The following is a 14966-nucleotide window of genomic DNA, read 5'->3' on the forward strand; positions in this document are numbered from 1 at the left end:
AGTTCTCTTCTGGTAACGCAATAGTTTCTTTCCGGTTTCGACAGGACTTTGCTGAAATAAGCGATGACTTTTTCCTGTCCGTCCTGGATTTGGGAGAGAACAGCTCCTAGAGCACTGTTGCTAGCATCGGTATCCAAAACAAATTTTCCTGCCTGTCCCGGGTAGCTTAATATCGGTGCACTGATCAGAGCCATTTGTAGTTGTTCGAAAGCTTTTTGGCACTCTTCACTCCATGTATATTCTTTGCCCTCCTCCGTCAACTTTGTTAGGGGCTTGGAGATATTGGCAAATCCTTTGACAAATCGTCGGTAATATGTACATAGGCCAAGGAAACTTCTAATTTCATGTTTATCTTTTGGTACTGGCCAATCTTTAATTGCATCAATCTTTTCAGGATCAGCTGTTACACCATTACTCGATACAATATGTCCTAAGTACTTAACTTCTCGTCGAAACATGTGACATTTCTTCGGACTTAACTTCAAGTTCGCTGTCCTCAATCGTTGAAAGACGTCTATTAGATTCTTGGCATGTTCATCAAAGGACCTTCCAACCACAATTACATCATCCAAGTAAACCAGGCATGTTTTCCATGTTAGACCTCTTAAAACGGCCTCCATTAATCTTTCAAATGTGGCAGGGGCATTACATAAACCAAACGGCATAGCCGTGAACTGCCAAAGCCCTGATCCTATCGAAAATGCAGTTTTCTCCCGATCGGCTGGCTCCATGTCTACTTGCCAATATCCACTTTTTAAATCGAGTGTGGAAAACCAACGAGAACCGGAGAGAGTATCCAATGTATCGTCTATTCTGGGCAAAGGATAACTATCTTTTTTTGTTACCGCATTGAGCTGGCGGTAGTCGATACAAAAACGCGTTGAACCATCTTTCTTCTTTACCAGAACTACTGGTGATGTCCATGGACTGTTCGATGGTTCAATTACTCCTTGTTTGTCCATATCCTTGATAATCTCTTCGGCCTCATCTCTTTTCGCAAATGGAAGTCGTCTAGGCCGTTGTCTGATTGGCTGAGCGTCTCCGGTATTTATTTTATGCGTTACTATGCTTGTTTTGCCCTTATCCTTCTTATCAATAGCAAAAACATCTTGATACTCTATCAGCATAGACCTTACTTTTTCCGTTCGTTCATAGTCAAGGTCTTGGCATCTTTCAATGATCATCTCGACAAGGTCTTTTGGATACTTTGACTTTGATGATTTCTCATTGGTATTCATAGAGCAAATTGAAGCCACGGGAACACACTGTCCGATCAAAGCTCCTCTACTTAACTTAATAGCAGTTTCCCTTAAATTCATAACTCTTACAGGGATGACATCTCGAACTTTTACCAAAGTTTTCGCCGTTAGGAACTCGACATTTTCTACATCTTCGACCATCCTTAAACTTCCCTCTCGGCAGTGTCCATCAAGCATGGTCATCAGAATTTTCTCACTATTACCGGGTATGGTTACGTCGCATGTAGTTAGTAAGCGGATGACATCTTCTTTGTCGTCGTGAAAGGGCAACTCTTCACCGTTGATCCTGAGAACTCCATTTTGAACATCCAATATTGCGCCCACTTTTCGTAGTACGTCCATCCCCAATATGAACTCGTCGGAGATCTCGGCAATTAATACTTGATGTTCAACTGTGGTCTGGCCAATGGATACTGACATATTAGCCTCGCCATATGTATTAATTAGCTCACCAGTTGCTGTTCTAAGCTTTACTGTTGCAGGTGATAATTTATTATGGTCTCGTACTACATCTGGACGTGCGATAGTTCTCGTTGCACCTGTATCCACCAAAAAATGATCTACATCTATTATTGATACGACCTTCGATGTATAAGTTGTGGATTCCACCGGAGGACGTAAGGTTGACAGTTACTATGGGGGCTCTAGTTCTCGAGGTCGGCAGTTGCCCCTTGGTGTCGACCCGCTCTAGTTTTCCGACGGCTGTACGATCTTCTTACAATTACGTCGAATGTGGCCTACGTCTCCGCAATTCCAACATCTAGGCTCGCGTCTCTTTGGCATCTGATTACTCAATACTCTCCGTATCATTTCCTCCAGACGTTCATCGTTGTGTTCGTCACTTTCTTCAATGGTTCTTACTCTATGGCTTCGTGAAGTTTGACTAGCCGTTTCGTGTTCCAATGCAATAGCAAGTGCTTCATCTAAAACTTTCGGTCTTGCTAGTCGTAAAGCTTTCTGTAGTTCACTATCTTTCAGCCCATTGACGAAGGTATCTACTGCAATTTCTTCTAAAACGCTGTCTGGCACCTCTGGATAAGCCAACCACACCACACGAGCCACATCTGCTTCAAATTCTTGCAGATTCTCACTTGCTCGTTGACTTCTACTTCGCAGTTGTGCTTTGTATACTTGTTGTAGATGGGCATCTCCATAGCGTTTTTCTAGACGAGTGAACAAGGTCTGGTAACAATTTTCTTGACCCTTGGGAATTGACCTTAATATATCTGCAGCATCACCTCGTAAAGCAGCAGTCAAGGAAACAGCCTTTTCTTGTTCGGTCCAATGATTGGCGGTCGCAATAGCTTCAAACTGTCTAAGATATATGGACCAAGAGGACTTTCCATCAAATGGTGGTAATTTGAATCTCATATTATGCGACGTTTCGTCTCTCGGTAGTTCATCTTTCACTAAAGGATCTAACGTTGCTGCATTAACTGATGGTTGTACTTTTGTATCGGTTATCCTGCTCTCTAGCTGTTTGATCTTTTCTTCTACGGTCTCTACACTTTTCTGCATCTTATCGAATGTTCTAGAAACTTCTTCAAATTTCTCATTGTTCTGTTTACAAACTTCTTCTAGTTTTTCGTTGTTTTGCCTACAGACCTCTTTAATTATTTGAGAAGTCTCATCGAATCTTTTAGCAACATTTTCGAATTTCTCGTCGCTTTTTCTACTAACTTCTTCAAGTTTCTCGTCGCTTCTTCTACTAACTTCTTCAAGTTTCTCGTCGCTTTTTCTACTAACTTCTTCAAGTTTCTCGTCGCTTCTTCTACTAACTTCTTCAAGTTTCTCGTCGCTTCTTCTAGAAGTTTCATCGATCGTTTCAGAAACAGTTTTTAATTTCGATAAGATTACTTGTTCTGCTGACTGGAAGTGGAACGTCTTTGGGTCTTCTCCGTTCTTCGTGAGGACATCCTCGAGTCGTGCTTTTAGGACTATCTTGAGCCCACTGCTGTCCAGATCCCGTTCCTCGAGCTGTTCACGGAGCTGTTTTACTGTAAGTTCTTGTAGCAACATCTTTGGTCGGCACACACGTACTTTCCAAAATGTCTTTTAACAGTCTTTCCGAATACCGAACAATCAACGCACTTTAACTATTCCCGACGAATAAAGTCCAAAAGTATTTTAAAGTCTTTCCGAATACCGAACAATTAACGCACTCCGGTTATTCCCGACGAATAAAGTTCAAAAGTCTTTTAAAGTCTCTCTGTAATTCACTTATTTATATCGCACTAAGTTAACCGAACACCGACACCAACTGTAGCGTGATTAGTGTAATTACTTCTAATTACAATAAAACTAGCGGTTCGTAATTTATATACGACTTTATTTATATAAGTAACAGACGAATTTATCTTATACACTAAACTTATTCACAAAATATGCCCGTATTTATACCCAGTTGTTATTCTGGAACAATCGACTCCCATCTCGAGCTATCGGCTTGTTCCGCCTACGTGACGTACCTTCCAGAATTCTCCGGCGAGGCCTAGCACATCCGATTACGTCATTCTCGAGGTGTTTACTGTTATACGGGGATCGGCCAAGATTTCTCTTCCGCTACAATATGTACTAACTCGATATGTTACTGACTCATTAATCGTAGTATTTTCTTTCTATTGACTTCCTCCTTTAGTATGGGTAACCACATCCTACTGCATTTTACCGAGGAATTTGCTACATATTTGAGAGTAAACTAAATGTAAGCCCAAATACTTACGATGTCGGGATAGTATCACGAGGTTTCCTGGTTTTCCCTCGTAATTTACTATGGAGTCTCTAGCCCGAGCATTTTACTGCCACCGTTGCATTTGGTTGTCTTTTTAAATGGCGGAAATTTTTGGTGCGGATATTCTTGAGTTAGGTTGACTTCATGTAATCAAATGAACTATCTTCTAGTAAAGTCGTCCCAGGAACGCAACTCAACAATATTGGCAATATCATTTCAAAGTCTTCTTCTTTAAAATGTATAATACATGTCTGAATTGCCGATATAAATAAATCAGATTAAATAAATTATTAGAAGAATTTTTTACTGAGCAACAACATTTTTATTAAATTTAGTATTATTTTGTATTTTGACAACGACACCCGACTTGGGAGTCGAAACGTTAATAAAATCATTTTTTGGTAAAACTGCGGCTTATTTCCCATTGAAAATAGTTGATTCTTCTCCAGAGACATGTAATACATTTTATCTATCCATTGTTATATCATTGTTCTACTAGTTTCACTGCGTTCGTTACTGTTACTTCTATCTATCAATGTTTATTGAAGAAAGTGTTCCGTTGCTGCACTTAATGTATTAGTATTTGTGTGGAAGTATAAGATTAGTTGATTAATTAAAGCAGTAAAAAATGAAATGAAATATCTCCTTCACGTGCCATCTCCGCGACGAAAGTCAGCAATCATCATAGCTATTCGGACTTTAGAGACTACTGCTCTGAAAAGTTCATTTACCATTATCTCTATAGTTCTTTTTCCCTGGATCTTTTCCTGTATAATCAGTTAGAACAAGTTGTATATCTCTCCACCGTGTAATATAATATGTCCGAGATATTGTATTCCTAGTTTTGATTGTATTTGAGATTTCCATTTCTTTCTTATTCATCCGTCTCAGACCCTCTTTGTTTTTAACGTGTCATATACATACTTTCAGAATTCTTGTATAGGTACACCCACAACTCGAATAATTCCAGTTTTTCATTGATGGTGCATTCAAAGTTCAAGCTTCCAAAGAAATTCCAAACCAAAGATATTTAAAAAAGTTATTGTACTTGTGAAATATAAACAAATAAAAGATTAAAATTAAATAATAAAAATAAAAAATATTTTATTCCTTTTTAGGATATCCTTGATATAGACACGTATTATTTCAATTTGACGGAAGCTAATCTCTATCCAGAAAGGACTCCTGCATGGAAAAAGTTATATTCCATGAAAGAAGCCTACGACCTACCAGATCTATCACCAAAAAGTTTTGATGTATTTGCCGAGAGATTGTTTAACGATACAAATGTAGCGAATTTATATTTTCAGTAAGTTCATTTATATTTACATTATTTTATTTATCTAGAACATCAATAATTTTAACTGTAATTTTTTATCAAAATACGTTCGAAAGAACGAAAAATACCAACCCCAAAGGTAGGAATACAAGAAAGGAACACAAGAAAGAACTTCTTCTCCTTCTTCTACCTTTTTATTACACAATTCTGCCCGTTTCTTTCCTTGTATTGTGCCTCCCTATTATATTATTACTCCATCTTTTCCGTTTACTCCAGGGTAATAAGCTGGAAATACACCATGTTCGGGACAATCAAAGATCCAGGTAGCTGACTACTTTTTTAGTTATTGTAGACCTATAGGAAGAAAACCTGCCTGTTTCCTGCCTAAAGTTCGCGTCCGTTTTTTAATTAATAACAATTTAGTGCAAAAATCTCGATTTTTCCGATTTTTTGCAGCCCATTCAAAAGCTAAGCAGTTGACATTAAACTACAAAATTTAATTTTTTAGAACATTGAAAAACCTTCAAAATGCCGATTTTGAAATTTAAAAAGTTAATTTGTTGCTACGCAAACTGCAAAATAAGTGAAAATCGTTATTTGTTAATAACTTTTACTGAAACTACTTTATAACTTTAGTGTTTCACCAAAAGTTGTGTATTGGGGTATTTAACAAACCCTTAAAATTTGAGACCGATCCATTAATTACAGTGGAACCCCGATAAGTCGGCCTCCAATAACCCGGAAGTCCGGCTAACCCGGACCGATTTTCATCAAACAAACATTTCAACAATAAAAATGTTACTGAGTTTTTTACCAAGAAATGAACAATACTGTATACCACTGTACGTAATTTAGATGTACCTACTGTGCTATGTATGTATTTCATGTTTTTGCAATTATAATGGAAGTTTATCTGTATGTAAGTATCAGTATTTTATTAATTTTTACCATATTCTCCGGCTTACTCGGATTTTCGATAACCCGGATCGGCCGCGGTCCTGATTAATCCGACTTATCGAGGTTCCACTGTAGTTGAAAAGTTATTCTATTTGTTTTTCCCAGAGACCTTTATTTTGCAATAACATAAGACAGAAAATAATAGACATCAGGCAATTCTGCGTATGTCAAATGAAAGTAGAAAAGTAATGCTATCAAAATGTACTAAAAAAATTAAAAAATTATCTAATATAGTCAAAAATACTAATGCCAAATTTTTGAAATTTTGTAGTTTATAAACATACTTTAAAAATAACAACTTTAAAAATATTATCCAGAGAAAAAATCATTTTACATATTGGAAAAGTTGGTATTTTACAAGAATTTTTAAAAATGTTGTTCAGTTGGTGACTAGTCGTGGTAAGTGAAGGGGAAGCTGGGAGCCGACAAATGCACGAGTTCAAAAACTAAAAAAGGCAACTTAAAACTACTATCATTTTCTATATCTCGGGATCTACTGAATATATTTTAATCTTTCTTTTTTTAATTTGTATGTAATTTTTTTGTACAATACAAATATGTAATTTGTCTATTTGCAACTTGACATTTAGTAATTAATAAACAATCTAATTTGTTTAAACAATTTTTGAAAAAATAATTCCATGTTTTTAATCATAGTATCACTATTAATCATAGAAAAGTTAAGGTATACTTTAATAAATAAATTATCTTCAATAAATTATTATCTAATAAAAATAATTTATTTATTAAAGTGAACTTTAACTTTTTGTATGATCATTAATGATACTATGATTAAAAAAATATTTTTTCAAGAATTGTTTAAACAAATTAAACTGATTATTAATTAATAAATTTATAAACAAATTGCATATTTGTAATGTACGTAGAAATTACATACGAATTAAAAAAAGAAAGATGAAAATCCATTGAATTGATCCGGAGATACAGAAAATGGTATTAGTTTGAAATTGCTTTTTCGGTATTTTAACTCGGTGGATTCGTAGGTTCCCCCTAGTAACCGTTTGAACTACAATTTTGAAAAATCGTAGAAGGTGCTGTGAAGATACAATGTTATACAAATTTTTTAACAAAAAATACAAATCCCATTATTTAAAATGGCATCAATGAATTTTCTTAATTATTATAAACAAATTAGCTGTGAATTAAAAAACAAATGGCTAACTTTGTCCCTAATGAAACAAGGCTTTATTTTTTACTTGAAAATTCGTCTTAAAATACTAGCTTTCCGAATATATAAAAAGATTGTTCCTGCGGACAATATTTGTCAAGTTATTCTAAATGTTTATAAACAACAAAATTTCAAAAATTTCGCTTTAGAATTTTTGATTATATTGATTGATTTTTTTATGTTTTTTTAATACATTTTGATACTATCAGTCTTCTACTTTCGTTTGGCATAGTCAGAATTGCCCAATGTTCATTATTTTCTGTCTTATGTTATTGCAAAATAAATGTCTCTGGGATAAACAGATAGAATAACTTTTAAACTAATTAATGGATCAACGGATATTTGTTAAGTACCAAAATAACCAACTTTGGGTGAAACCCTAAAACTCTAAGTTAATTTAGTAAAAGTTATTAACAAATATCGATTTTCATTTATTTTGCAATTTGCGAAGCAACAAATTAACTTTTTTAAATTTCAAAAATCGGTATTTTGAAGGGTTTTCAATGTTCTAAAAAATTAAATTTTGTAGTTTTATGTCAATTGTTCAGCTATTGAATAGGGTGCAAAAAAATCAGAAAAATCGCGATTTTTGCACTAAATTGTTAATAATTAAAAAACGGACGCGAACTATAGGCAGGAAACAGGTAGGTTTTTTTCCTATAGGTCTACAATAACTAAAAAAGTAGTCAGCTACCTGGATCTTTGAGTGCCCTGAGAAAATCCTTATTACCCTGGACTAGTGGCCGGCCCACACTTCTACCAGAGAACAACGACCACGTCGTTTTCTGCTTCTACTACTTGATTTTTTGTTGCTTGCTATTTTCACTACCCTATCGCCTGTCATCAGGGCCTATTTTATCACTAGGCCCGTGAGGCACCTGCCTCGGGCCCGCATTTTAATGGGCCCGGAAAGATCACCAAAAAAATGTTCATTTTTATTTCAACAACAAAATAAATTTTCAAAATTCTTTCATTTTACGAACAGGAAATGATAAATGATGACTCCACTGTTAATTTTCAAGCGACTTCACCTGTCACTAGTGACGTTGATTATAGTTACTGTCGAGTATTCGTTAGAAATCGTTACTTTTGTATAAAGTAATCATTTACAGTATTCGTTACTTTGATTACTATGATTACTTTTGTTACTTTTGTATTTGAGTATCGTTAATCATATCGAGAATGGTATTTCTCAGTAGGTAGGTATTTTGTATACAGTAATCATTTAGAGTATTCGTTACTTTGATTACTATGATTATTTTTGTTACTTTTGTATTTGAGTAACGGTAATCATATAGAACTATATATGAACTCCTAAAATTAATTAATTATGCAGGGAAAGATTCAAGGAAGGCGCAGCATAGGTAGGAGTAAAATGTCCTAGCTGAGAAATCTCAGAGAATGGTTTGGATGCAGCTCAACTGAACTCTTTCGGGCTGTAGTGTCAAAAGTGAGCATAGCAATGATGATTGCCAACTTTCGTCGCGGAGATAGAAGAGAAGAATCATGTAGAGAATCGTATTTCGAATCCGATATAACAACGACCTTCACTGATCTGTTTAAGGGATAAAAATGATTTGATTACTATGATTACTTTTGTTACTTTTGTATTTTGTAACGAAGTAATCAGAGTAATCAAAGTACATAATATATACAATAGTCGTATCTCGCTCTGATACGATTAGTACGAAGTAACGAAGTAATCAGAGTAATCAAAGTAGATACAATAGTCGTTACTCGCTTTAATACGATTTGTACGAAGTAACGAAGTAATCAGAGTAATCAAAGTAATCAAAGTAGATACAATAGTCGTTACTCGCTCTGATACGATTGGTACGAAGTAATCAAAGTAATCAAAGTAGATACAATAGTCGTTACTAGCTCTGATACGATTGGTACGAAGTAATCAGAGTAATCAAAGTAACGATTTGCCTCTCTGTATAGTAATCGTTACTTTCGGTATTCGTAAGTAACGAGTACTTTGTAACGAATACTTACTTTTTCAACATCACTCTCCGACATGTCCACATCTCCGTCATGTCTTATAGAAAACGACAATGTCAGTAACACTTTTCCTAGCGATATAGGGGATTGACCAAAACATTCAGGTAAATCTGCAATTTAGGTAAATCTGCAATTTCAAAAATATCTTGTAAATATAAATAATCGACCGAATCAATATATTGATAAAATTAGTGAATGTGTTACAGAACTTGATAATAATAAAATCAGACATTTGCAAAGTGCAATTTTTTATAAAATGAAAGCTAATGGAAAAAATTCTTCGTGAGTGGTTAGTGTACAGTCCTAACTGTAGATTTGTTACGTTTGTAAACTGATTTCCACAAAAATTATTATTTTTCTAACTTTCGATGGGTATACTTAATGACTGAAAAAATATCAAAAGGACCGTTATTCAACATGAGCGCGCGATCTCCTGAAGACATTTCATCAATTGGTAGATACGTTTACGTTAGTCAAGAGAAGTAGTACAGCAGAAAAAATTGTAACATTAATGGAAAAAAGTTATTTAGAAGAAAAGGCACGTTGAAGAAACCTTTTTCAACGAATAACAGCAATAGCAACCATTACATTTTTGCCCAAGAACGGTATATCCTTTTATGGTTCAACAACCAAATTATTTACAAAAGGAAATGACATATAATATACAGTGTGTTGTGTGTTTCATTTAAGATGAAGACAGCCATATATTTTGACGCAGCCTACTGCGACTCCACAAACGGTAAATTTTCGATATTTTGCTTCCCGTTAGAAATATCGGAAAAAGTTATTTGAAAAAGATGTTCCAAATATTATTCTAACCCCACGTACCAAATATCATAACAAAATTGGCATTTAAAATTAAAATTTTTGGTGCAACTATATTTCTATTAAATAATTAATGTATTTAAAAAAGTTATTATTATTAAATCATATTTAGGGGCCCGAAAACTGTGTAGTGCCTCAGGCCTGATTTGAAGTAAAATAGGCCCTGCCTGTCATTACTCTTATGATTTATGATTTTTTCATTCTTTCTTCCTATTTAATACCTAGTCGCCCATTTTTTCCACCGTTCATGCTCTTCTGATTTCTTCACTTCTTTTTCGATCTCTCAGTCTATTGTGCGTGATTCTTCTTAGTATCGTCTTTCTGTTGTTTCTAGAATCCTTTTTGTTTAGGATGTATCAGATCTCGTTTCAGCCATGTATCTCATTATTGGTCTTATAGCCGTTTGGAAGCCAAGAGGAATACCCTCTGCGATGAAGCCCACCCATTATGTCTTCTTCTTCTAATGCAGACTCCGTTAATGAAAGTTGGCTGTAGCCATTGCAAAGTCGCCCTTATCTTCTGCTTTTCCTAAAATCGTATGTATTTTCAATCCGATCCAGTCGTGAATGTTTTTCAGCCAGGATAAGCACATAATTGCCAAAGAAGAAATTGATATTTCATAAATTTTAATTGTATTTACGATCTTTTTTAAATTAGTCTAAATTTTTATTTAAAATTAATTGAAAAAACTTTAATGAAATATTATAATCTAAGTTGTGTTTGTTTTCTTTTAGGAATTATGTCAGACTTGGTGATGCATCTCTGGAAGAAGGTTGTGATGACGATTGTCTTCACGATATTCGTTGCAAAGTTGTTACTACATATTCTCTACACCCAAAGAATGAGCAGTGTTCTGATTAATCCTTTTTTTTATTGTTAACCTTTAAAAAACATTTACTCTTTAAAACTAAAAAAAAATAAAATGTATTATTAACGAATTAAATTGTTTATTATTTCGTAAAAAAGGCAACTGATCAAAAGCAAGACTAGGTACTGAGAATAAGAAGTAAACAGGCACAATAACATAAATAGGCCTGGATCCCGCGTACCAAAAAAAGTTTATTAAGGGCATGCTGAAAATTTGTTAATAGCTTAATGGTATTTGGTCGGACAAACTTTGATGTATGGGAACACTGGAACAGGGTAAGTTTTAATTGTGGAACAGGTTACCGGTTTCGAACGTCACAATACGAAAACGTCTCATGTCTTTTGTCGGACAGAACTTCCAATTGATTCGTTACCTTTCATTAAACTGTCATGCAAAAAGCAGACTGCTATTTACCACCAACATACAGGGTGAGTTTTTAGTGCGGGATCGGTCGATAATTCCATTACGGTATAGAATATCAAAAAAAGTTATTTAGGAAAAATGTAGGCAATAATATTCTCCACGCTTGGAAAATATGTCCATTTCTACAGGGTGATCAATAACAGCGTGGTATATCAAACATATAATTTTTTAAATGGAACACCCTATATATTTTTTCATATTTATATTCCCCTCATAATTCTTGTTCATATAATATGGGGTTTTGCATTACTATACAGAGTATTTAACAAGTTATGGCCATTTTTATTTCGAAATCCCTATGAGATTAACACCCTGTATTTAAAGAAGTAATTCATAGACAATAATTTGTTTTATGTAGTAAGATAAACAATAGACTGTAGTTTTTAAATTAAGTCCAATTGAAATCATTGACGAATGTTTGCATACAGGGTGAACTACAAAACCAAATTACGATTTTCTCTATTTTTTTAAATGGATCACCCTATATTTTATTTTTCAAAAATATTGTATTTATTATACTCTTTCATTTTTATATAGCATTCCCTATATCTAAACTTATTACTTTCGGATATATTTTTAGTTTTCTTCAACTTTCGGGAATACATTCAATTTTTTAGTATAAATAAGTTGGTATTGAATGATAATTAAACAAAATTATTTTTATTCAATAAATAACTAACACAAAATATAAACCATAGCAATATGCAATGACTGTATCAATAAATGTGATATTAAGGAATTATCATATTTCCCTAATATACAAGAATCATACAATTCCTACAAAGAAATATAGGTATCTTGTGGATAATAAAATTACAAGATTATTTTTATTTAATAAACAACTCACACAAAACATAAATCAAAACAATATACAACTAATTTAATAGTTTTTAGATTATTATATCAACAGCATTCTAAGCCAAGAAGTTTTTAGTAACACATTCCTAATTGCAGATTGTGACCCGGAGTTATTAATAATATAATTTTCATATTAAATTTCATTAATATGCATCAAGAAATCCCTACTTTGTTAACATTCAAACTAGGTGATCTATAAATGTTTAAGGTGATATTGTTAGAGATTATGTGATTGGTCCACATTTTTTGACGGTTGAGGTTTTTATACGACGGTGCTCCAGTTCTTCCAAAATTGATTTTTTTAAGTGGGGCTATATAAAAAAACCTTGTATACCAGAAGCATTCAACAACGCTTGATGATATGAAAAATATAATAAAAGAAGCTTTTAATAATATTGACTTACAACAATGTTAGAAATGTGGCTCGGTCATTTGAATATCGGTTACAAAATTGCATAGCCGTTGAAAGTGGTCATATTCAAAATTTACTTTGGACTTATATCCTTAACATCACATTAATTGGTACATTCATTAAATTTTGTTATGGTTTATTATTTTTTTGTTAGTTATTTATTAAATGAAAATATTTATTATATTATTACATAATACTTATTTGTTAAGTTATTTATATTTATAAGAATTGAATCTATTCCCGGCAAATGAAGAAAACTAAAAATATATCAGAAACTAATAAGTTTAGGTATAGAAAAGCTATATAAAAATGAAAGAGCATCATAAATACAATATGTCAAAAAAAATAAAATATAGGGTGATCTATTAAAAAAATTGAGAAAATCGTAATTTTGTTTTGTAGTTTAAAAGTGCTTATAAAAATGAATGTTCTACTAAAAAATGCTTTGCTTAGAATGCTGTTGATATACCAATCTAAAAACTGTTACATCAGTTGTATATTGTTTTGATTTATGTTTCATGTAAGTTATTTATTAAATAAAAATAATCTTGTTATATTATTATATACAATACAAAGTTTTTTTTTGTAGGAATTTTACGATTCTTGTATATTAGGGAAATATGATAATTTTTTAATATCACATTTATTGGTATATTCACTGCATATTGCTATGGTTTATATTTTGTGTTAGTTATTTATCTAATAAAAATAATTTTGTTTAATTATCACTCAATACTAACTTATTTCTACTAGAAAAATTGAATGTAGTCCCGAAATTTGAAGAAAACTAAAAATATCTCGGAAAGTAATCAGTTTAGATATAGGGAATGCTATATCAAAATGAAATTAAATACAATAATGTTGAAAAATAAAATATAGGGTGATCCATTTAAAAAAATAGAGAAAATCGTAATTTGGTTTTGTAGTTCACCCTGTATGCAAATATTCGTCAATGATGTGAATTGAACTTAATTTAAAAACTACAGTATATTGTTTATCTTATTACATAAAACAAATTATTGTCTACGAATTACTTCTTTATATACAGGGTGTTAATCTCATAGTGATTTCGAAATAAAAATGGTCATAACTTGTTAAATACTCTGTGTAGTAATGTAAAACCATATATTATATGAACAAGAATTATGAGGGGAATATAAATATGAAAAAATATATAGGGTGTCCCATTTAAAAAATTATATGTTTGATATACCACGCAGTTACCGATCACCCTGTAGAAATGGACATATTTTCCAAGCGTGGAGAATATCATTGCCTACATTTTTTTTAAATAACTTTTCTCGATATTTTATACCATAATGGAGTAATCGACCGATCCCGCACTAAAAACTCACCCTGTATGTAATTCCAGTCATTTGACATGTTCTACGTGTCGAACTTATTAAAATTAGTGTTGCCTAAAAGCGTTCTTGGTCTTGCAGTCTTGGTCTTGTTCTTGCGTTTTCGCAAGACCAAGACCAAGACTTGCCGTGCAAGACTTAAGCAAGATCAAGACTAAGCCTGTGAGACTCTTGCGTCTTGCAGTTAGAACTGAGGGTCGTTTTAGGGAGTATATAAGTTAGGCCATATTCTTAGATACTCTATGAGAAACACAAAAAATTGTAATAAAAATTTTGACAATTGAACTTATGCGCATTACGAACAATACCATAAACATACATATATATATATAGTGACTGTACACCCCGATATGGGGCTAAGTCGCGTAAGCTTTCTAGATCCTATTTCTTAGGAGGATCAGTCCCTTTTGCTTATGTTATCTTCTTAACGATTTCTCTCCATTTTTTTCTATCTCTAGTTTTTCCCCGCCATTCTCTGACTCCTGCGTTTTTTAAGTCTTCTTCAACTTCTTGCAACCACTTTGATCTTGGTCTTCCTCTTTTCTTTCTTCCTCCTGGATTCCATTCTATCATAGCATATGTCACTGCTTCATCTCCTGCCCGCCAGATGTGACCTAACCATCTAACTCTGCATTGCTTTATTTTGGTCACGATATCTTCTTTTAGTACTTTCTTAATCTCTGCATTTGTTCGGCTTCGATATTCATTTTGCTCTGTTCTGATTGGTCCCAGTATGGTTCTCATGATCTTTCTCTCCACTATTCTTAAGTTTTCTTCATCTTTTTTAGTCATCGTCATTG

At 33.3% G+C, this 14966-nt stretch overlaps 1 protein-coding gene across 1 annotated transcript in view; it reads left to right on the forward strand.

Moving 5' to 3' along the window:
- LOC114330678 (sphingomyelin phosphodiesterase 1-like) overlaps positions 1-11155 on the forward strand; it is a 61511-nt gene extending 50356 nt beyond the window's left edge. Inside the window, exons 11-12 of the mRNA XM_050661683.1 lie at positions 5109-5299; positions 10979-11155. Coding sequence (XP_050517640.1) covers positions 5109-5299; positions 10979-11105 — 318 coding nt within the window. The 3' untranslated portion in view covers positions 11106-11155. The remainder of the gene's footprint in view (positions 1-5108; positions 5300-10978) is intronic.
- Positions 11156-14966: the final 3811 nt, after the last annotated feature.

This window comes from Diabrotica virgifera, chromosome 9 (genome assembly GCF_917563875.1).
Source record: "Diabrotica virgifera virgifera chromosome 9, PGI_DIABVI_V3a".
NCBI classification, from domain to species: Eukaryota; Metazoa; Arthropoda; class Insecta; order Coleoptera; family Chrysomelidae; genus Diabrotica; species Diabrotica virgifera.